Source organism: Hypanus sabinus, chromosome 3 (genome assembly GCF_030144855.1).
Source record: "Hypanus sabinus isolate sHypSab1 chromosome 3, sHypSab1.hap1, whole genome shotgun sequence".
Lineage (NCBI taxonomy): Eukaryota > Metazoa > Chordata > Chondrichthyes > Myliobatiformes > Dasyatidae > Hypanus > Hypanus sabinus.
In genome coordinates, this window is record NC_082708.1 from 162,891,871 (window position 1) to 162,916,923 (window position 25,053).

General features: G+C 41.1%; 1 protein-coding gene across 1 annotated transcript in view; it reads right to left on the bottom strand.

The window, feature by feature from the left end:
- Positions 1-21,217, bottom strand: part of haus1 (HAUS augmin-like complex, subunit 1) — a 48,422-nt gene extending 27,205 nt beyond the window's left edge. Inside the window, exon 1 of the mRNA XM_059965551.1 lies at positions 21,070-21,217. Within this exon, the coding sequence (XP_059821534.1) occupies positions 21,070-21,090 (21 nt within the window). The 5' untranslated portion in view covers positions 21,091-21,217. The remainder of the gene's footprint in view (positions 1-21,069) is intronic.
- Positions 21,218-25,053: the final 3,836 nt, after the last annotated feature.

Genomic DNA, 25,053 nt, shown 5'->3' on the forward strand with positions numbered 1-25,053 from the left:
TATTGTTGGCCAAATCAAGCAATTTAATTGATTCAGAGCTGTCTCATGCTCCTTTCTATCCAAAACAGATTCTCTCAGTCTGCCTCTTTGCATCAACCAAAATTAGGTTAATTGGATCTACAAATTTGTACATAAGAAAATGTCAGTCAATAAAATGTCTACTCTATCAAACCTGATCCATATAGGCAACTTATAGATTGATAAACTTCATCAGCAGTGCACAATATATAGTCCAGAGCGACATGGCTTACCTGCACCACTGTGAGGTCTTTTGTCCTCTCAGTCTAGTCTCTATCCTAGCATTAACAAACAGTTGTCTAGCTGAAGGAAAAACTGAGGGGCTTCACTTGGCTGGTGGCATGAGGGGCCATCCCAATCAGAGCCTTCCCGGACAGATTAACGTATCACCCCTAATGTACGCTGCCTGCGGAACGGCTGAGGTGGGGAAAAGGCCAGCCACCTCTTTGCACACAGTGGATTTGCTAAGAGGATGTGGGAAAAATTGCAAAGGGCTGTGCCTGGTTCTTTCCCAGCATCTGAGTATCAGAGGACTCTTTGATCGATTGGCTGTTTCCAAGGCGACAAGCAAAGGAAGGCCCACCATTCCACAAAAAAAAAGAAACAGTGATATAGGCACCTGAAAGCAGAGGTTCAGTTAGTTGGTTAATTGACTGCTGTAAACTTTTCCCTCTCTGTGTAGATGAGCACTATTATATGGGAAAAATGGGGATAATATTTTTTAAGAAGGATAAGTGTAGGGTTAATGTGGGTAAATATGAGGAAATCTGCAGATGCTGGAAATTCAAACAACACACACAAAATGCTGGTGGAACACAGCAGGCCAGGCAGTATCTATAAGGAGAAGCACTGTCGACATTTCGGGCCGAGACCCTTCGTCCTAACAAGAGAGGATAACTACACTCATTCTATTTCTGGTGTTCTCACAAACAATGGTTTTAATGACTCTTTATCTTGTTATTTCATGTTGTTGTTATTTATTGCTATTTACTTATATTTGTATTTGCACAGTTTGTTGTTCATTGATCCTGTTTACAGTTACTCTTGTATATATTTGCTAAGTATGCTTGCAGGAAACAGAATCTCCAGGTTGTACATGGTATGTACTCTGACGATAAATTTTACTTTGAACTTTGCTGTGTTCTTTAAGTTTTGCTCTGGACGTCTTTGCTAACCACAAAGTTAACGCTCTGGAGGCTAAACACCAATCAGAACTAAGTGGCTGATTAGTTTTGCCATTAGCCTCTGCAAACATTCATTCCCTTCACTACCAGTGCAAGGGCTGCAGCCTGCATCCTCTACAAATGCACAGTCATTAATTAAAGTGGGACGATTTGAAACATGAAAGAAAACTTACAACATCAATAACATTCAGTTTTTCGAGAAGAAGAGAAATTTATGAATGAAAAACAAGTGAGGATCTCTTACAGTCAACATCTGGGACAGGAGTAGGAGCAGAGTTCAAAGAGCTGAAGGCGTCAGACTATGAAGAGAAAGCAGAAATGGATGCTCCTGGATAGGAGACCAAGGAGGGAATGTGTGTGGGTGATAGGCAAACAGAACCAAGTGAGGAAGAGGAATAAAATTGGGTAATGGAAGGGGTGCTGGGGATTAGAAAAAGCAGGGGAGTGGATCAGAAAAAGAAAAAAGGAACATTGGTAGTATATGTTACCTGAATTCAGAAAATTCAACATTCATACCATTGGGTTTCAGACTACCCAGGAAAAATGTGATGTGTCCTTCTCCGGGCATCTAGCATCGGCCTAGCAGTGGAAATGGCTAAGGATGGTATGGAGGTGAAATGCATGCAACCAGTTGATCAAAATGGCCATTGAGAATAAAGCCAGCTGCTCTGCAAAACAGTCGCTCCTACAGGTTTCCAATTCAGTTAACCAACAGCCCGTCTACTTCTTTGTCCCTCCGACCCATCCCAAATTCTCTCATGCAACTCAGCCAACCAACTGGCTGGAGTGTTCTAGGACATTTTCAACCTCTCATTGCTGCTATCGAAAGTTCCCATTTGCTTCAAAAGAACATCGATCACGCTGGTGCCAAATTACAGAAGGGTATGCTACCTCAACAACTATCGCCCAGTACCACACTCATCTACTGTGATTAAGTGCTTTGAGAGGTTAGTATTGACTAAAAGTAACTGCTTGCTGTCTGAGCCAGTATCTAGACCCTCTGCAATTTGCCTATCGCCTCAATAGCTCTACAGAAGACACAATCTCACTGGCTTTGGAGCACCTGAACAACAGCAATACATACATAATTCATCAATTACAGCTCAGTGTTCAACAGCGTCATTTTGTCAGTTCTAATCAACAAGCTTCCAAACCTGGGCCTCTGTACTTCCCTCTACGACTGGATCCTTGACTTCCTCATTGGGAGACCACAGTAAGTGCAGATCGGAAATAACAAAACATCTTCACTGACAATCAGCACAGGTGCATGCAAAGGGTGCACACTTAGGCCACTGCTCTACTCTCTCTACAGAAATTGGCTAGGCACAGTGCAAATTCCATCTATAAATTTACTGATGACACCACCATTATTAGCAGAACCTTAGATGGTAATGAGGAGCCATACAGGAGCAAGATGGGTTGGCTGGTTGAGTGGAGTCGCAACAACCTTGCATTCAACACCAGTAAGACCAAGGATTGGTTATAGACTTCAAGAAGGGGAAGTTGGGAGAACACACACAATTCTTCAATGAGGGGGCAGTGGTGGAAAGGGTAAGCAGCTTCAATTTCTGCACGTCAACATCTCAGAACGTCTATCCTGCAATGATGCAATCACAAAGTAGGCATGCCAGCAGCTCAACTTCATTAGAAGTTTGATATTTGATACTGTATGTCTCCAAAGACTCTAGCAAATTTCTACATGTTGAATGTTTGGTGGAGAGGTTCCTGAAGGTTGTCATAGCCAGAGATGGTAGTGGAGATAAGCTCACACTACTTATTAAGTGCTCCAAACAGTGTGTGTCTTAAATAGCCTCTGACAGCCAGTCCAGCTCCTGACCTTCACACGTGGCTTAGCTACGAAGTCCAGCTGAACCATTTCTACTGACAGGAGAAGGGGCAGGTTACTGGCACCTTAAAACCGGTCACTTCAGGCAGATGGGGCTCGTCAACTGTGGTTGGCATCTCATCTAGAAGTGTTACGTACGGCAACAATGAATATAGAATTGAGACAGGTTTTTTTTAATATACAAATAAAACATTTATTTTAACTCAGCTCAACAACAAATGAAAAGTAAACAAATAACTAACTTAACCGGAAGTTAACTGCTATATGGCAACTCGAACAGATCTTAAAGTGATAAATGCGAAAGTCCAAATCATTTATACAGTCAATTAGGAGAGACTTTCCTGAAGTAATGAATTCCTCAATGATGTGACGTTACTGCTGATCCCAGCTGAAATATACCTTGCCCGAAGGATTTACAACAAAGGAAATAAAAACAGCTTAAAGAACTGAACATTTCCTTGGTGAATAACACTGCACCCAACCTTTTCTGCCCTTACACAAGACAGGGGTTATCTCGGATGCAGGTTACTAATTCCTTGAACGAAGATTAAATAAGGCCGATCCTGTATTACTGCCAACAACACCAACTTTCCTCGATCCTTCAGGTTTCCTGTACTTCGGTAAATTCTTCACTCTCTGACTGGACTAAACTGGCAGCGTTGTGACGAAACTGCCGGCAATAACCTTTGAGACTTAAGATAGAAAGTAAAACCACTTTAAAACAAAACTGCGTCATGAGATGAATATGCAGCACAACGGAGTAACTGACGAATTAAACAATGAACTAACCTGTGTCACAGCAAGGTTTTCCCGTTTTATACCTGTTGGAATAGGCCATCACATGACCTCTCACTGGCGGGAAAATTACATCATGTGACCTCACACTGACAGGAAATTACATCACCCCACCATCACAAGACCATTACATCATGCTCACCAGACACTCAATTACATCATGGTCATAAGACAGTCACAAGATACCTACGTAACCCAAGATACCCATGTAACACCTCCCTGCAAAAGGAAACTTTTTTTGATCTGTCATGAGCAAAATTTTAACAATTAACTATTTACAAAAAAAATACAAATGTATAAAATTTACAACATACACAGTATACACAGTATTATCATATAGCACCTTACAAATTACTATACAGGAGGAATGTTACAAATGTTAAAATATCACTCCATAAAAAAATTACATTGTACATTCAACACCTAGATAGACAGCCAGCAATCACATTATCTTTGCCTTTAATATGAGTTATCAAAATATTATACTCCTGTAACATTAAACTCCAGTTTAGTAACCTTCTATTTTTGTTTCTCATCTTACTCAGAAACAATAACAGATTATGATCGGTATAAACTGAGTGGCTTTTGAGTTGTACCAACATACACATCAAAATGTTGTAAAGCCAAAACAAGAGATAATAATTCATTTTCTATTGTCGAATAGTTTCTTTGATGCTCATTAAATTTCTTAGAAAAGCAAGCTACTGGATGATCAACCTCGTCACCCTCATTCCTTTGTAGTAATACTGCTCCTGCAGCCTCATTGCTAGCATCTACAGCTAATGAAAAAGGTTTTTTTTTGTTTTGTTTTAAATTAGTTTTTTTTTATACATTTTCTACATCGCTACAGATAAAAAAAACCCAGATCGAAATGAAGAACATTAATACAGTGCAAAAATAAACGTACAATAATAATATAATACAAAAGAAGATAATTGAGAAAGCACCCAAATTGAAGATATGTAAAATTAGTATCCTCCCCGAGCCCCGCAACAAAAAAGAACTCCAGACCAACCACAACACAATATAGAGAGTATACATCAGGACATTCAAACCCCCAAAACTGTAAATACACTTAGCAACAGAAGATATTAATGCCTACTACCAAAAAAAAAGGAGCTGAAAGCAAGGGACCGAACAAAAAAAACCTTAGTTAAGAGGAAGGTTATGAAAGTACTCAATAAAAGGTCCCCAGACCTTATGGAACTTTGTATCCGAATTAAGAACTGAATAATGAATTTTTTCAAGGTCTAAGCAGGACATAATATCATTAAGCCATTGAGCATGCATGGGTGGGGCAACATCTCTCCATCTAATGAGGATTAAACGTCTAGCCAGGAGAGAAGCAAAAGATAATATTCGACACTTAGTCGAACTCAGACGTAAATCTGTCTCACCCAAAAAACCGAACAAAGCAATTAAAGGGTTAGGTTCTAGGTGGTGATTCAAAATATAAGATAACGTTATGAAGACATCTTTCCAAAATTTCTCCAAGCTAGGACAAAACCAGTACATATGAATGAGAGAGGCCTTGCCCCTTTTGCATTTATCACAAAGAGGACTAATATTAGGGTAAAATCGAGATAGTTTAGATTTAGACATATGGGCTCTATGAACAATCTTAAACTGTAAAAGGCAATGCCGAGCACGAGAGGTTGAATTAACCGATTTGAGAATCCAGTCCCAAGTCTCATCAGATAAGGAGATATTTAAATCATGCTCCCAAGCCATTCTAATTTTATCCACAGGGGCACGCCGTAAGGATGCTAATTTATCACGAATAAATGATATTAAACCTTTACCTAGTGGATTAATAGAAAGAAAGAAATCCATAACATTTTTCTCAGGCATTTCAGGGAAGTTAGGAATTAAAAGATTAATAAAGTGTCTAATTTGGAGATATCTAAAAAAATGAGCATTGGGCAGATTGAACTTAGCAGAGAGCTGTTGAAAAGATGCGAAGCGATTATCAATTAAAAAGATCTTCAAAATGTCTCATGCCCTTCCTATACCAATCATGGAATGCTGAATCATACGTAGTAGGTAAAAAAAGATGATTATGTAAGATAGGGCTAGAAAAGGAAAAACCATGGAAACCATAAAATTTCCTAAACTGAGCCCATATACGCAAAGTGTGTCTAACAAGAGGATTAACAATTAATCTGGACAAACTACTAGGGAGTACAGAGCCAAGAAGTGCAGAGATAGATAAATCTTTAGTGGAACTCAACTCCATTGCCACCCAATTAGGGCACTCAGGTTGGCCATGGAAAAAAGACCAAAAGGTAGCACAACGTATATTGGCTGCCCAATAATATAAACAAAAGTTAGGTAAAGCCATGCCACCCTCTTTTTTAGATTTTTGGAGATGAACTTTATTAATTCTAGAGCGCTTATCCTTCCACAGATATGACAAAATAATAGAGTCTAAGGAATCAAAAAAAGATTTAGGAATAAAAATTGGAATTGATTGAAATAAATATAAAAGTTTAGGGAGAACATACATTTTAACAACATTAATACGATCTACCAAAGACATAGATAGAGGTGACCATTGTAACAGACTCTGTTTTATAGTATATGAAAGATTGGCAAAATTTTCACGAAAGAGATCTTTAAACTTCCTTGTGACTGTAATCCCAAGATAAGTAAATTGATTATGAACTACTTTAAAAATAAGATCACGAAATGTTAATTCTTGTGCTTCTTTATTAATTGGGAAAAGTTCGCTCTTATGTAAATTAAGTTTATAGCCAGAGAACTGGCTAAACTGATCAAGAAGTGAAAACGTTGGAGGTAAGGAAGTAGACGGATTTGAAAGAAAAAGTAATAAGTCATCAGCATAAAGAGAAACTTTATGCTCAACACCCCCTCTCCAAATCCCGGTCAATTCAGGACAGTTTCGAAATGCTATCGCCAAAGGTTCTATAGCCAAATCAAAGAGAAAGGGACTTAAAGGGCATCCCTGACGGGTGCCACGTTTGAGGTTAAATAACTGGGATTTCTGAAAATTAGTCAAAACAGAGGCAGTAGGACACAAATACAGCAATTTGATCCAAGAGATAAAACCTTGACCGGGTCAAATTTTTCTAAAACTGCAAAAAGGTAGTTCCACTCTATACGATCAAATGCTTTCTCCGCATCGAGGGAAATAACACATTCAGGAATCCCAGTTGGAGGTGAATATAAAATGTTAAATAAACGCTGAATGTTAAAAAAAGGAAGACGGTTTTTAATAAAACCAGTTTGATCATCAGAAGTAATAGAGGGAATAACAGTTTCTAATCTATAAGCCAAAACTTTGGCCAAGATTTTAACATCAACATTAAGCAAAGAAATCGGCCTATGCGAGGAACACTCTGTTGGGTCTTTACCCTTTTTTAATAAAAGAATAATAGATGCCTCATTAAAAGAGGGTGGCAATTTACTGTAATTAAACGAGTCAGATAATACTGAGAATAACTGAGGAGAAAGAAGTGAAGAGAATGATTTATAAAATTCTACAGGGAACCCATCAGGTCCAGGAGACTTCCCTGAAGACAATGCAGAAATTGCAAAAGATATTTCTTCTGATGATATAGGCGCATTAAGTTTGGCTTTAAAATCAGACGAAAGCGAAGGAATATTCAGATTATTTAAAAAATGATCAACAGAGATATTGTCATTCAAAGATTCAGAGGAATAAAGTCGAGAATAGAAATTTTTAAATGCGTCATTGATTTCTAAGAGATCCGATGTAAAGTCTCCATTCTCCTTCCGGATCTTTGTAATATAACCATATAACAATCACAGCATGGAAACAGGCCATCTTGGCCCTCCTAGTCCGTGCCGAACCCTTAATCTCACCTAGTCCCACCTACCCGCACTCAGCCCATAACCCTCCACTCCTTTCCTGTCCATATACCTATCCAATTTTACCTTAAATGACACAACTGAACTGGCCTCTACTACTTCTACAGGAAGCTCATTCCACACAGCTATCACTCTTTGAGTAAAGAAATACCCCCTCGTGTTTCCCTTAAACTTCTGCCCCCTAACTCTCAAATCATGTCCTCTAGTTTGAATCTCCCCTACTCTCAATGGAAACAGCCTGTTCATGTCAACTCTATCTATCCCTCTCAAAATTTTAAATACCTCGATCAAATCCCCCCTCAACCTTCTACGCTGCAATGAATAGAGACCTAACTTGTTCAACCTTTCTCTGTAACTTAATTGCTGAAACCCAGGTAACATCCTAGTAAATCGTCTCTGCACTCTCTCTAATTTATTGATATCTTTCCTATAATTCGGTGACCAGAACTGCACACAATATTCCAAATTTGGCCTTACCAATGCCTTGTACAACTTTAGCATTACATCCCAACTTCTGTACTCAGTGCTTTGATTTATAAAGGCCAGCGTTCCAAAAGCCCTCTTCACCACCCTATCTACATGAGACTCCACTTTCAGGGAACTATGCACAGTTATTCCTAGATCTCTCTGTTCCTCTGCATTCCTCAATGCCCTACCATTTACTCTGTATGTTCTATTTGGATTATTCCTGCCAAAATGTAGAACCTCATACTTCTCAGCATTAAACTCCATCTGCCAACGTTCAGCCCATTCTTCTAACCGGCATAAATCTCCCTGCAAGCTTTGAAAATCCACCTCATTACCCACAACACCTCCTACCTTAGTATCATCGGCATACTTACTAATCCAATTTACCACCCCATCATCCAGATCATTTATGTATATTACAAACAACATTGGGCCCAAAACAGATCCCTGAGGCACCCCGCTACTCACCGGCCTCCATCCCGATAAACAATTATCCACCACTACTCTCTGGCATCTCCCATCTAGCCACTGTTGAATCCATTTTATTACTCCAGCATTAATACCTAACGACTGAACCTTCTTAACCAACCTTCCATGTGGAACTTTGTCAAAGGCTTTGCTGAAGTCCATATAGACTACATCCACTGCCTTACCCTTGTCAACATTCCTCGTAACGTCTTCAAAAAATTCAATAAGGTTTGTCAAACATGACCTTCCACGCACAAATCCATGCTGGCTACTTCCAATCAGATCCCGTCTATCCAGATAATTATAAATACTATCTCTAAGAATACTTTCCATTAATTTACCCACCACTGATGTCAAACTGACAGGTCTATAATTGCTAGGCTTCCTTCTAGAACCCTTTTTAAACAATGGAACCACATGAGCAATACGCCAATCCTCCGGCACAATCCCTGTTTCTAATGACATATTAAAGATCTCCGTCAGAGCTCCTGCTATATCTACACAAACTTCCCTCAAGGTCCTGGGGAATATCCTGTCAGGACCCGGAGATTTATCCACTTTTAAATTTCTTAAAAGCGCCAGTACCTCCACCTCTTTGTCATAGGTTCCATAACTTCCTTACTTGTTTCCCACACCTTAGACAATTCAATATCCTTCTCCTTAGTGAATACCGAACAGAAGAAATCATTCAAAATCTCTCCCATCTCCTTCGGTTCCACACATAGCTGACCACTCTGATTCTCTGAGGGGCCAATTTTATCCCTCACTATCCTCTTGCTTTTAATATAACTGTAGAAACCTTTCGGATTTACTTTCACCTTATTTGCCAAACCAACCTCCTATCTTCTTTTAGCTTTTCTAATCTCTTTCTTAAGATTCCTTTTACATTCTTTATATTCCTCGAGCAATTCCTTTACTCCATGCTGCCTATATCTATTGTAGACATCCCTCTTTTTCTGAACCAAATTTCTAATATCCCTTGAAAACCATGGTGCTCTCAAACCTTTAACCTTTCCTTTCACCCTAACAGGAACATAAAGATTCTGTACCCTCATAATTTCACCCTTAAATGACCTCCATTTCTCTATTACATCCTTCCCATAAAACAACTTGACCCAATCCACTCTCTCTAAATCCCTTCGCATCCCCTCAAAGTTAGCCTTTCTCCAATCAAAAATCTCAACTCTAGGTCCAGTCCTGTCCTTCTCCATAATTATATTGAAGCTAATGTTATTGTGATCACTGGACCCGAAGTGCTCCCCAACACATACATCTGTCAGCTGACCTATCGCATTCCCTAACAGGAGATCCAACACTGCCCCATCTCTAGTCGGTACTTCTATGTATTGTTGCAAAAAACTATCCTGCACACATTTCACAAACTCTAAACCATCCAGCCCTTTTACAGAATGAGCTTCCCAGTCTACGTGTAGAAAATTAAAATCTCCCACAATCACCACCTTGTGTTTACTACAAATATCTGCTATCTCCTTACACATTTGCTCTTCCAACTCACGTGCCCCATTAGGTGGCCTATAATACACTCCTATCAGAGTTACTGCACCTTTCCCATTCTTCAATTCCACCCAAATGGCCTCCCTAGAGGAGCTCTCTAATCTATCCTTCCAAAGCACCGCCATAAGATTTTCTCGGACAAGCAATGCAACACCTCCTCCTCTGGCCCCTCCTACTCTATCACACCTGAAGCAACTAAATCCAGGAATATGTAGTTGCCAATCACACCCTTCCTGCAACCATGTTTCACTAATAGCTACAACATCATAATTCCAGGTATCAATCCACGCTTTAAGCTCATCCACCTTTCTTACAATGCTCCTAGCATTAAAATAGATACATTTAAGATACTCTCCATCTCCTCCTCTCTTTCCATCCCTAACAATGCATTCAAATTTATTATCCTTTTCTTTCTTCTCCCCTACATCTTCGGGCTGAGCGCATCCCTTCTCCATCACCTGCCTTTCCTCCCTCACACACTGTCTACTTACCTGCTGTACTGGTGAACTAACCTCCTCTCCCATAGTCTCCTCAAATAGTCTCCCGCCCCCCCATCTTACTAGTTTAAAGTCCGCCCTGTAGCCCAAGCAAACCTCCCCGCTAGGATATTGGTCCCCCCACGATTCAAGTGTAACCCGTCCTTCTTGAACAGGTCACTCCTGCCCCAGAAGAGGTCCCAATGATCCAGAAACTTGAATCCCTGCCCCCTGCTCCAATCCCACAGCCACACATTCATCCTCCACCTAATTCTATTCCTACTCTCACTGTCGCGTGGCACAGGCAGTAATCCCGAGATTACTACCTTTGCGGTCCTTCTTCCTAACTGCCTTCCTAACTCCCTATACTCTCGTTTCAGGACCTCTTCCCCTTTCCTTCCTATGTCATTGGTATCTACATGTACCACGACCTCTGGCTCTTCACCCTCCCACTTCAGGATATCTCGGACGCGATCAGAAACGTCCCGAACCCTGGCACCAGGGAGGCAAATTACCATCCGGGACTCCCGGTCACCTCCACAGAAACGCCTGTCTGAGCCCCTGACTATTGAGTCCCCTATTACTATGGACCTCTTTCTTCTAACCCTACCCTTCTGAGCTACAGGGCCGTCCTCTGTGCTGGAGGCTCGGCCACTGTCACTCCCACCAGGTAGGCTGTCCCCCCCCCCAACAGTACTCAAACATGAGTACTTATTGTCAAGGGGTACAGCCACTGGGGTACTCTCTAGTACCTGCCTCTTCCCCTTCCTGACTGTAACCCACCTATCTGCCTCCCGTGGTCCTGGAGTGACCACCTGCCTGTAACTCCTCTCTATCACCTCCTCACTCTCCCTGACCAGGCAAAGGTCATCGAGCTGCAGCTCCAGTTCCCTAACTCGGTCCCTCAGGATCTGCAGTTCGGCGCACCTGGCGCAGATGTGGACGTCCGGGAGGCTCGGAGACTCCAGGATCTCCCACATCCGACACCGAGAACAACAAGCTGCCCTCACACTCATACCTCCCAAATAACTGAAAATACAAGAACTAAAAGATAAGCCTACTGTGTCCTCTTCCGCCTAAGCCCTCTGAGCCCAAGCCCTACACTCTGCGCCCGGCTCACTCCGCTGCCCGCTTCTTAAGGCGGCGTTCTTTATATATCTTCCCTCCTTCCCGGGCCTCCTTCACGCGCCTGCGCAGTCCCGCCTCTCAGAACTCCGATCTGAGAAGCAATTGGACAATTTGAAAATGGCCGCCGCCGCACTTCCTCTCAAGCCTCGCTGTCCTCTTCCAAAAGAGTTGTTTTGTTCCAATATGTTGTTTGGCTTTGGAACATCTCAGCTGATTGGCTAGAAATTTACCAGATTTGTCACCATGAATATAGAAGCGACTCTTACTTTCAAGAAGTTGGCATTCAACAGGTTGAGTAGACAGAAGATTAAATTTAGTTTGAAGTTCTACACGCTTCTTGTATAATTCAGGATTCTTAGTTTGAGCATACAGTTGATCCAATTCTTTAATCTGATTAATGAGGTCTAATTGATCTGCACAGGACTTTCTATTAAGATTTGCTGTATAGGAGATTATTTGACCCCTCAAATATGCTTTCATGGCATCCCAGACAATCTGGGATGACATTTCAGATGATGTATTGGTGTTAAAATAAAAGGTTATCTGATCCTTAATAAATTTTAGAAAATCATCATCCGATAATAAAGTCGAGTCAAAATGCCAGTGTTTATTCCTCTGAGGGAGACCAGGAAAATTTAAAGACAAAGTAATTGGGGCATGGTCAGAAATCAGTATACTCTGATAGTCACAAGAATAGACAAATGGAATAAGTTGATTATCAAGTAAAAAGTAGTCAATTCTAGTAAAGGTATGGTGAACATGTGAAAAAAAAGAATAATCTCTCTCAGTAGGATGAAGGAAACGCCATATATCAGAGATACCATAATTAGAGAGAAAAGAGTAAATAGCTAAGGCAGATTTAGTAGGTAGTCTAGTAACAGAGGACGATCGATCCAAATTAGGATCTAACCAACAATTGAAATCGCCACCCAGTATAAGCGAGTGTGAGTTTAAATCTGATAGTGAGGAGAAAAAACGTTCAAAAAAATTAACATCATTAAAATTGGGAGCATACAGGCTTGCTAGTACAACTTTAGTATTATATAATTTACCAGAAACAATAATAAAACGGCCATTTGTATCAGATATCTTATTATGGAGTTCAAAAGGAATACTTGAATTAATAAGGATGGAGGACCCCCCCCCCCCCAGCTTTGGCAGCACAAACAACGAATATGAGTTTCTTGAAGGAAAGCAATGTCATCTTTGAGTTAATATGCGAGAAGACCTTCCTTCTTTTAACAGAATGATTCAATCCCTTTACATTCCAGCTCATAAATTTAAGGGAATTAACCATTATCAATTGTTAGTGCATAGAAGGTAGCAGGCATATAAAAAATCAAGCAGTACAATAACCGTCTGGGAGCAAAAATGTAAACATAGATCCATAGAATCAAAACAGAGACATGTCCTGAATAACAAAGGAAAACAAAAGAAACAGTGAGTAGTGTTGGAACTGGAGAACCCAGCCCCCCCTCGCAACCCAAAATTAGACGGCTACCTAAAAAAGCAGCTAGCTCTACCAAAAAAATTAACCCAAGTATGAGTTCCAGTTCTGTGCCATTAACAAAAGTTCCGTATAAATAATATAGCAAATAATAACTAATTTATGCACTAGAAAACAGAATTACAAATAGGAACAACTTCAACAGAAGTATAAAACTTAGTACAAAGAAAATCAGAAGAAAACTAAAACTAACCTACCCGCGAAAAATTATAAAAGATTAAAAGAAATAAAAGGGAGGGAGAAAAGGGGGAAATTATAAAATTCAAAGAGCGTCCTTATCAACTATTTACAGAAAAAAAAAGCAAAACTTAAACTATGAATCAACCAACAGGGAGGCCTTCAATAAAAACTCCAAACCTCCAAAACAAGTTAAAGTCGATTGTAGTTCTCTATAGATAAGGTTATACAAAAATAAAATAGATTACACAGGTAAAATCTAAAAGTTCGCAGAGAAACATTAAACTTAAATTATCTATTTAGAAAAAACGCACCAAGTTCAGGGAGAGATTGACTACAGCCCTTAGAGTTTCAATAGATAATGTCTGAATTATTCAAGTAAAGTCTGAGTTCGGAAAAAATAGTTTTGCTTCGAGAAGTACTTGTCAACCATTTTAGAAGGTCAGGCCGGTTCCGAAGAAGACGAGGTGGCTGGAAGACTTCCAACAAACACCCCAGCCTCCTTCACTGATTTAAACCACTTATAATCTCCAGTAGTAAGCGTAATTCGAAGATCGGCTGGATTTCGGAGAGAGGGTCTGAATCCGCAATCAAAAAGCACTTTCATTACACCTTTAAACTCAGCACACATCTTCAGAACCTGGTGGGGCAAAATCCTCCACAAAACGAATGACCGTATTTTGAAAAGCAAAAGTACCTCTGCGGTGTGCCTCCATCATCAAACGGTTTTTCACCTGGTATTGATGAAAGCATAAAATAATCGGCCATGGGCAGGAACCCAGAATTGCTCGAGGAACATAGATCCTGTGTGCCCTTTCAAGCTCAGGTGGAGTTGGAAGAAATTCTTTTCCGAAAATCTCACAGAGAAACTTAGAAAAAAATTCAACGGGAGAGCCCTTTTCGGTGGCCTCTGGCAAACCAAGAATTCGTAGATTGCAACGTCTGCTCCGATTTTCAAGATCCACCATTTTGAAAAAAAGTTTACTATTCTTCTCCTCTAGGTTGGAGCAGAGAGTTTCAAGATATTGAACACGTCGTTTTAAATCTTTAGAAGTTACGTCAATGCGAGATAAATGTTCAGCATGTTCATCCATTCTAGCATTAATCTGATCCAATTTGACATTCAGCTGGTTGAAAGAAGTTTTAAATTCAGTTCTAAAATCCATTAAAGTATCTTGTCGATGTTGTTCCAAAACAGCGAGAATGTCAGCCGGCAAAGCCGTAGAAGTTTCCTTTTTCCCGGTTTTAGTACTTTTGGTAGCCATTATAAGATAGATGTGTTCGCAGGCAGGTAAAAGAGAACTAATAAAATACGGAGCAAAAGTTCAGAGCAACTAAACAATTGCCATCTTACCGGAAGTCCTGCCATGAAAAAGGTTTTTCAGGGTCTCTGCTCTGCTATCATCTCCTTCCAAGACAGAGACAAATCTTCAGGGTCAGACTTACTCCAAAAAAAATCTTGTTCAAACAATGAAAGTAAGAAAGTTTCTGACACCCACGGAGTATGTAACAGAAGGAAAACTCTGATCTCAAACCTCTGCTGCCACTCATGGGGAAGGTTTTGACATAAACCTTGAGGAAAAATTCGGAACTGGAGTCCTTAAGGCAGTCCTACGTTGAGTTCAACACTGACTGACAACTCCTGTGATGTTGCTGGTGCTAAACTGTATTGGTCTCTGCCATTCCTTTGGATTCATCAGCTGTGTGGAGAGGGCGAGCTTGCACAGCTCGCTCTCCATATCGTACTGCCCTGGCTAGCACACTGGGGCAACACAATAGTATAGTGGTTAGCACAACACTTTATAATACCAGTGGTCAGGATCAATTCCTGCTGCTACCTGTGAGAAGTTTGTATGTTCTCTCCGTGACCACATGGGTTTCCTCTGGGGACTCTGTGATTTCCAGCAGTTTGTATGTCCTGCCCTGTACTGCTTTTACATTCAACAAACTTCACTACATGCGGCAGCAATAGTAAACATGACTCTGATCCCCCTCTCTCCCCCCTTTTTCCAACCACACACCCCAAACCCTCGACAAACACAAATGCCTTGCCAACAGCCTCTATCCCAGCAATGGCATTCAGTAGATCATACCACCAAAGCAAAAGTCTACAAAGATATCCACATCCTCCATGCCAAAGGGAACACAGCTGGACTGACCACTGCCTAATAGAACATAGAAATTTACTGCACATTACAGGCCCTTCATCCCACCATGTTGTGCCGACCGTGTAACCTACTCTAGAAACTGCTTAGAATTTCCCGACTGCATAGCCCTCTATTTTTCTAAACTCCATATACCTAAGAGGGTCTTAAAAGACCCTATTGTATCCACTTCCACTTCTGCTAACAGCAGTGATTCCACGCACCAGCATCACATCTTCTACGAGTATTCTACAGCCATCACTGAATTGAACAATTTTAGATAACTAGACATCACAATTTGCATATAAAAACAATGTTGTCATCTTGAAATGTTAACTCAGTTTTCCTGCTCATAAATACTGCCCAACTTGATATGGTTCTTCACTACTCCCATTTCCTTGTATTCCTCGAAGACATTGTTGAAAACTTTTGTTCGCTATTGTTGTAGGTACTCTAGTTTTTGACCACTGGAAATAGCACAACGCTGTCTCGGAAATGGGAATAGTATACCACTTCCTCTTCACTTTTTTTCTATAGCTGTGTCCTACACATGCCCAGTAGGAGGAGATGCACCCAAATACCTATTTTAATGTGGACGGAGGTATTTTCAAAAACGCCTGGTGTGGACGCCTATCATTTTTACGCAAAACCGGCGTTTTCAAATTAATCCGGTCTAGTGTGGACGTAGCCAAAGATAGGTGGGGTGGTAGGTAGTGCTGAGGAAGCAATGTGATTGCAGCAGGACTTAGACAAATTGGAAGAATGGGCAAAAAAGTGGCAGATGGAATACAATGTATGATAATGTATTTTGGTAAAAGGAACAATAATGCAGACTATTATCTAAATGAGGAGAAGGTTCAAACATCAGAGGTGCAGAGAGACTTAGGGGTTCTTGTACAAGGCTCCCAGAAGATTAATTTACAGGTTGAGTCTGTGGTAAAGAAGGCAAACGCAATGTGGCATTTATTTCAAGGGGAATAGAATATAAAAGCAAGGAGATAATGCTGAGACTTTATAAGACACAAGCCAGGCCACACTTGGAGCATTGTCTAGTTCTAGGCCCCATATCTCAGAAAGGCTGTGTTGTTATTGGAGACAGTCCTGAGGAGGTTCATGAGGATGATTCCGGCAATGAAGGGGTTAACATGTGTGCAGCCTTTGGCAGCTTTAGGCCTGCACTCACTGGAATTCAGAAGAATGCAGGGGGGATCTCATTGAAACCTACCAAATGTTGAAAGGACTAGATGAGGTGGATGTAGAGAGGATGTTTCCTCTGGTGGAGGTATCCAGAACTAGAAGGCACAACCTTAAAATTGAGGGACGATGCTTTAGAACAGAAGTAAGGAGGAATTATTTTAGCCAGAGAATAGCAAGTCTGTGGAATGCTCTGCCATAGGCTGCAGTGGAGGCCACGTCTGTGTGCATATTTAAGGCAGAAGTTGATCATTTCCTGATCGGTCAGGACATCAAAGGACATGACGAGAAGGCAGAAGTATGGGGTTAAGTGAGATCTAGGATCAGCTATGATGGAATGGCAGAACAGATGTGAAAGGCTGAATGGCCTGATTCTGCTCCTGAGTCTTATGGTCTTAAGCTACACACGTATACCACCAAATGAAACAATGTTCCTCTGGACCAAGGTGTACCACACAGTACATATAACTCATACACATAACACAAAGTAATGTTACCACAAATAAATTAACAAATAATAAGGTATATGTACAAGTTAAAAAGTAAACAATATAACACTACTGGAGCTTCATATGTGATGCAACCTGGCTGGTGGCAGGGAGTTCAGTAGTCTCACAGCCTGGGGGAAGAAATGGTTTCCCATCCTATCGGTTCTTCACCTAATGCTATGGTATCTCCTTGATGATGGTAGGGGCTCAAAGAAATTGTTGGTGGGACAGGAGGGATCATTTCCAATGCAAAGGGCCTGCATACACAGTGCATCTGATAATTATCTCTAATGGGTGGAAGAGAGGGCCCAATATTCCACTCAAAATTCCTCACAATCCTCTGATGCCTTGCAATTCCCAAACCAGGTGGTGATGGAGCTGGTCAGGAATCTATCAAAGGTACTCCTGTAAAATATGGTTAAAATGGGGCCGGCAGGGTGGTTTCTCACTCACTTCAATTATGTCACCTTCTCAACTGCATCTTGTCAGCTCCTCTCCCACTCTCCCCCTCATTTTTTCCTTCTGGCAACCTCCCAGGGTCTCAACCTGAACTGTCTATTTTTCTCCTCAGATGATGCCTGATCCACGGGGTTCCTCCAGAATTTTTTTTTTGCTCCAGGTAGTAGTATCTAGTCTTTGGTGTTCCCAACAAAGGCTGATCTTCACAAAACAGCACTCTCCAGGCAACCTCACTGCACATCCCAGGATGGCTGCCGTTCAGCAGGTACAGTGGCTAAGTTAATGGATGAGCAGTCAACATTCTGAACCAGTGATCATATGAATAATGTTTCTAATGGGGAAATAAATTACAAAGAATACATACAGTGTTTACCTACATAAAGACATAAATGAATTGATGAATGGAAGTCCCGATACAGTAAAGTTAACCAAAAGACAACCAGACTGATGTAAAAACTCATCTAGTTCATCTACGTCTTTCAAGAAAATCTGCCATCCTTATCCAGTCTGGTCTAGTGCAATTGTGCAGATGAATCCTGGATTTGCAGACCCTAGTCAATTCTGATTGGCAACAACATCTCCTCCACAATCTCTATCAGCACAGGTGCACCAGGGGACTGTGTGCTTAGCCCCCGGCTCTACTTGCTTTAGAGCAATGACTGTGTGACTAAGTACAGCTCCAACAGCAGGTTCAAGTTCTGGGCTCTGTCAAAAGTGGTGGTCGATCAGCATATAAGAGGGAGATTGAAAACTTGGCTGAGTGGTGTAATAACAACAACTTCTCACTCAATGTCAGCAAGACCAAGGATCAGAGGTGGAGAGCAGCACTAACTTTAAATTCCTAGGTGTTACTATTTCACAGGCCTGTCCTGGACCTATCGTATCAATGTAATTGCAAATAAAGCATAACAGCACCTCTGCTTCCTCAGGAGTCTGCGGAGATTTGTCACATCGTCAAAAATCTTGACAAACTTCTATAGGTGTGTGGTTGAAAGTGTGCTGACTGGCTGCATTTGGCCTGGTATGGAACACCAATGTCTTTGAGCAGAAAATCCTACAAAAAGTAGTGGATTTGGCCCAGCAATTCCGGCTAAAGCCCTCCCAACCATTGAGCACATCTACATGAAACACTGTCATAGAAAAGCATCACCCATCATCAAAGATCCTCACCACCTAGGCCATGCTCTTTTCTCACTGCTGCCATCAGGCAGAAGGTACAACTGCCTCAGGACTCACACCACCAGCTTCAAGAACAATTACTACCCATCAACCATCAGGTTCTTGAACAAAAGTGGACTGTGATGTTATCACGTGTAAGAACGTGATTGGACAGAGTTCAGAGCATGCGCAGAAATGACAGAATGATCTAGAAGCGTGGCAGTGTTAAAACGTGGTTGCTTTTTGCTGTTAAATAAAAGTTCTAGTTATGTTCTTCCAGAATATAGTTTGTTCTTAGTAACCCACGGCACATCTAAAGAACACAACATGGTGTCAGAAGTCGCTCTGGAAGAATAATTCGTTTCACTAACACAGGAGAAGCAAAGATAATTGGGGGGAAAAGAGTGCGAACTGTTTTGTTGCTTGCTAACAGCTTTAAAAATGGAAGTTTTGCAACCCCCATTGATGCTTCAGCTGACTGGAAATGTAGCAGAAAACTGGAAAAGATTTAAACAGCGTTTTGAAATGTATTTATCGGAGATCAGAGGAGATGAAAAATTACCCAGAGTCTGAACTGACACCAACTTCTACTGTGCCTATTATCTTGTTTATTATTTATTGTAACACCTGCACTATTTTGTATACTTTATGCAGTCCTGGGTAGGTCTGTAGTCTAGTGTAGTTTTTTCCGGTATTGTTTTTACGTAGTTCAGTGTAGTTTTTGTACTGTTTCATGTAGCACCATGGTCCTGAAAAACGTTGTCTCGTTTTTACTGTTTACTGTACCAGCAGTTATGGTCGAAATGACAATAATAAGTGACTTGACTTAACTGCATCTCCCAATGTATGCAGCTAATCCTTAATCGTCTCATCAATTTATGGATGTAAAACACACTCGGTGGCCTCTTTATTAGGTAACCTGCTTCTTAATACAAATATCTACTCAGCCAATCATGTGGCAGCAACTCAATGCATAAAATCATGCAGACATGGTCAAGAGGTTCAGTTGACCAAGCATCAGAATGGGGAAGAAGAATGATCTAAGTGACTGACCATGGAATGATTGTTCATGCCAGGCGGGGTCATTTGAGGGTCTCAGAGAATGGTGCACAAGACAAACACATCCAGTGAGCAGCAATTCTGTGGGTGAAAACAACTTATTAAAGGGAGAGGTTAGAGGGGAATGGCCAGACCGGTGCAAGTTGACAGCAAGCAAACAGTCGTCAAATAGCCGTGATTACCTACAAAGGCGTGCAGAAGAGTATCTTTGAACACACAATACGTTGAATTGTAGAGTAACGCCATTGGTGCAAACGCACATAATTCACATCCACCAACATTGAGCAGAAGAGGCTGGTCTGACTTAATTACGAGGAGTTCTGTAACCGCATTTCGAGTTCAGGGTTTGGAGTAAAATAAATGAGTTGTTATGGTTTCCCTTGAACATAAAAAGCCTCACGTCGCTTTACAGCAACTTGACGTGGATGGGCTACAGCAGCAGAAGACCATGAATGTATATTCAGTGGCCACTTTATTAGGTACAGGAGGTACTCAACAAAGCATCTACTGAATGAATAGATGTACAGCATTGACCACATTCCATAAAAAAGAATTTCTGCTGATTCAATGCCCAGAATTTGTCAGCCACCTGAAAGAATGCTTCAGTAATCTTTCTCTTGTAATATAAAGTTCTCACTTTATAACTTTAGCCATATTTTACTATCAAGTCAATTTAAATCCTTAGGTCTTCAAATTAATTCATTGCACTTAACAGTATTTTGAATTGTTAGAGCAGCGCAGGAATTTTGTATTCATTTACACTATTCGTTGTCTATTTCTCAGTGTCCAAGACTGTTTTAAACTCAAGACTGACTTTTTAAAAATTCTTCAGCTGGTGTAAAAATGTTTTTAAAATTGCTAGATACACAGAAGTATAATCAGTTTCTCTTTCCCCACTGACACGGCCCTTCCGTTTCTCAGTTAGACGGTGACTGGAAAGTTGAGCAATCAATCAGGATACACTACAAATTTAAGCAATCATTATCAACTAAGAGCCAACCGCTAGGCCGGACTTCCGCTTCCTCGTTATTTAACGTTAAAAACGGCGCTGAAAATAATTATATAAAATCGAATGTCAATTATACGGTCTGATTTTATAAATATCCAGACTCTGGGAAAGTAACGAAAAGTACCTTGGCGCTTTTGGAATCCATCCCACTGTAAATGTATAAATTCAGGAGAAGAATCGCGGAGCTTTTCCCGCCATCTTTTTGAGGTCCTTGTCTCCGCCCCCTCGGTGACGTCAGTCAGCTCTGTCTATTTCTGTTTTTTATGTGACGGGATGTGAGGCAAAGTGTGAGGGGAAGAGCCGAAGTTTGGGACAAAGCCGTTCGTCACTTTGATTTCCTTTCAAACTACTGCTACAGTGGTTTCCCAGCTCTTTCAAAGGTCCAATTTCACAGAGAATCCGATCAGAATTAATTATCTGCGATAATATTTTCTGCAAACTCGTGAAATGCCTGCCGTTAAAACTGGTGGTTAATATCAATGCAATCCCAGGCCTTGGTTAGATCAGCAGTTTGTGTTTGATTGGACCTGTAAACATCAATTTCTAATGTCATCAATTGTAGGTCGTTATCCTTCGCACTTCTCCGAGTCGTCTTCTAGGTGAGGTAAAACTGGTCTTGGCTCAACTAACTCTGTATTTTAATTTTTTATTGACTGAGCAATCTCTATGAAAAATAATAAAAATACAAACACTGCAGATGCCAACATGTTACGATAAAGGTCATATGATGTATACTTGGTTGATACATTTTTACGAGAACTGACCACGAGGCCACTCAGTGGTTGGGCTTTACAGTATTAGCTTTGACTCCTTTTCTCTGCTAGTTCCCTATAGTCCTCAATTCTTTGGTCTTTCAAGTATTCATCAGTCTGCACATTAAGTATATGATATAATTTTCCTCCATCACTCGAAGGATGCCAGATACATTCTGAGAGAAGAAATTTCTACAAACCTTAGTCTTAAAACGACCAAGCCTTTATTTTGTAAATGTGTTCATGAATTGTTAATGGCACGTTCATCTTATTTCCTATGCTAAGCCACCATAGCAACTTGTATTTTGATTCTCCTAACTAAGACTATATTCTGAATTCTGTTAACACTTTTTTTCTGCTTCCCCATTGTCCTGATGTGAGGAATTTTCTGTATGGATAGCATACAAAACAAAGTTTTTTCACTGTACTAGCCCCAACCCTAACGCGAACCCTAACCCTAACCCCAGCCCTAACCCTAACCCTAACCCTAACCCTAACCCTAACCCTGGCCCGAACCCAATCCCCGGGCGGGCAATCGGGTTGACCGACCGGGCCCTGGCAAATCGTTAACCAACGTCGGCGAGACAAATCGTTAACCAGCCCGGCCGGGACAAGTCGTTAACCAGCGCCGAATGGGAATTTCGTTGACCGTCCTGACAATCGGATGAGCAGGCAGACCCCGGCGAAGCCTTCAGCAGCAGCCCGGCGCGGACAGTTCTTCCGTTCGCCGGCTCGTGACAATTGGTTAACCGACTGGGCTCTGGCAAATCGTTAACTTGTAAACTCCAATGAATACAGAACCCAAATTATCCAGCTTCTCTTGAGAGGCCAACCCTCTCATCTCAGGAATTAATCTGGTGAGTCTTCCTCTGGACTGCTTCCAGTGCTGCTATGTTTATTTTTAAGGAGAGTAAAACTGCATAGCTGTGCTACGCTGCACCATACCCTGCAGAACTGGAACAAGATTTACACTCCAGACCTCTTCACAGTGAAGTTGGCCTTATGAACTACTTGTTGCCTGCCAACATTTTGTGATACATACTTGCACTAGAGCCCTTCTGAGCTTCATTCATTTGCCATCTTTCTCCTTTTTTATAATAATCACCCTTTTGATTCCACCTATCGAAGTGCATGACCTCACACTGAGCCCCATTTGCCAGGTTTATATCTAGCCACGCAATGCGGGCACCAGAAGCCACCGTGACACTTGCAGACTTCCCCAGCACATCCTCACACTGCTGGTCTTGATGCAAAATGACACAGTTCATTGTATCTTTCAATGTACATGTGACAAATAAAGTTAATCTCCCCACCTATCAACTTCTATTGCAGAATCACAAGATCCTCGTCACAACATGACTTAATCCTAAACTCATTTTACCCATATATATTGATGAAAATAAAAATGATTCAAGATTGCTTAATGTCATTCCCAGTACCAAGTGTACAGGAAAACAAAATAATTGTTACTCTAGATCCAATGCAGCACAAAACAAAAATAGGATAGTGGACTGAACTACGAAATTTAAAAAAACAACACAGAGAAAGCGACACTAGACTATAGACCTACACAGGACTACATAAAGTGCACAAAAACAGTGCAGGCATTACAATAAATAATAAACAGGACAATAGGGCAAGGTGTCAGTCCAGGCTTCGGGTATTGAGGAGTCTGATAGCTTTGGGGAAGAAACTGTTAAATAAAGTGACGCTAGGCACAGGAGTGCCTGTACATACTGTAAGGTGACTCAATATGATAATTTCCTGTGACTCAGTATCACAGGAAATGATAAATTAGTACAGTGGGAAGACGTGTTGGTCAGCCTTACTTTTCAGGGAAAGTAACAGCTTTTGATTCTGGTGGTCCTGGCGTGGATGCTACATAGCCTCCTTCCTGATGAGAGCGAGAGTCCATTAGTAGGGTGGATGGAATCCTTCACAATGACCTTTCTGTATACATTGTCCTTGATGGCTCTGCAGATGCAGGGAAACTGAAATAAAACATACAGTGGGAGGAACATTTATCACTGTCTTTGAAAGAGAATGTTACTGCTCTGTGACTCTTCATTAGAAATGGGAATGTGAGAAAGTGGCAGAATGTTAGAACAAAGGCAATTTCTCTGATAAGCAAAGTGGCAGATTAAACAGGCAATTAAAATCATATTAGGTTTATTTGTCTGTATAATGTGTTGTGAATGATGAATCTGCAAGACATGCCAGTGAGCCAAATTATTTGCAAAAAAAAGTAAGAAAAAAAACTAAGATAAAATGATACATAAAGACATAAGAAATAGGAGCAGGAGTCGGCCATCTGACCTGTCGAGCCTGCTCCGCCATTCAATAAGTTGATGGCTGATCTGACCATGGACTCATCCCCATCTGCCTACCTTTTCCCCATAACCCTTAATTCCTCTGCTATGCAAAAATCAATCCAACCTTGTCTCAAATCTATCTACTGAGGTAGCCTCCACTGTTTCATTGGGCAGAGAATTCCACAGATTCACCACTCTCCTCATTTCCATCCTAAATCTACTCTCCCCCCCACCACCCGAGTCTTGAGGCTACCAGTGAAAACAACTTTCCTGCCTCTAACTTCTCTATCCCTTTCATAATTCGATATTTTTCTATAAAATCTCCTCTCATTCTTCTGAATTCCAGCAAGTACAGACCCAGGCAACTCAATCTCTCCTCAAAGTCTAACCCCCTCATCTCTGGAATCAACCTGGTGAACCTTCTTTGCACCGTCTCCAAAGCCAGTAGATCCTTCCTCAAGTAAGGAGACCAGAACTGGATGTAGTACTCCAGGTGCAGCCTCACCAGTACCCTGTACTGTTACACAATAACCTCCCTGCTCTTAAATTCAGTCCCTTTAGTAATGAAGGCCAACATTCCATTTGCCTTCTTGATAGCCTGCTGCACCTGCAAACCAACCTTTTGTGATTCATGCATAATCACTCCCTAGTCCCTCTGCACAGCAGCATACTGCAATTTTTTTACCATTTAAATAATAATCTACTTCCATTTTTCTTTCCAAAGTGGATGACTTTGCATTTACCAACATTATACTCCATCTGCCAGACCCTTGCCCCCTCACTTAACCTATCTATATCTCTGCAGACTCTCTATATCTTCTGCACAATTTGTTCTCCCACTCAATTTAGTGTCATCAGCAAACTTAGATACACTACACTTGGTCCCCTCTTCCAGGTCGTTAATGTATATTGTGGACAGTTGTGGGCCCAGCACCAACCCCTGCGACACACTGCTCACCACGGATTGCCAACCAGAGTAACACCCATGTATCCCAACTCTCTGCTTTCTATTAGTTAACCAATCCTCTATCCATGCTAATACAT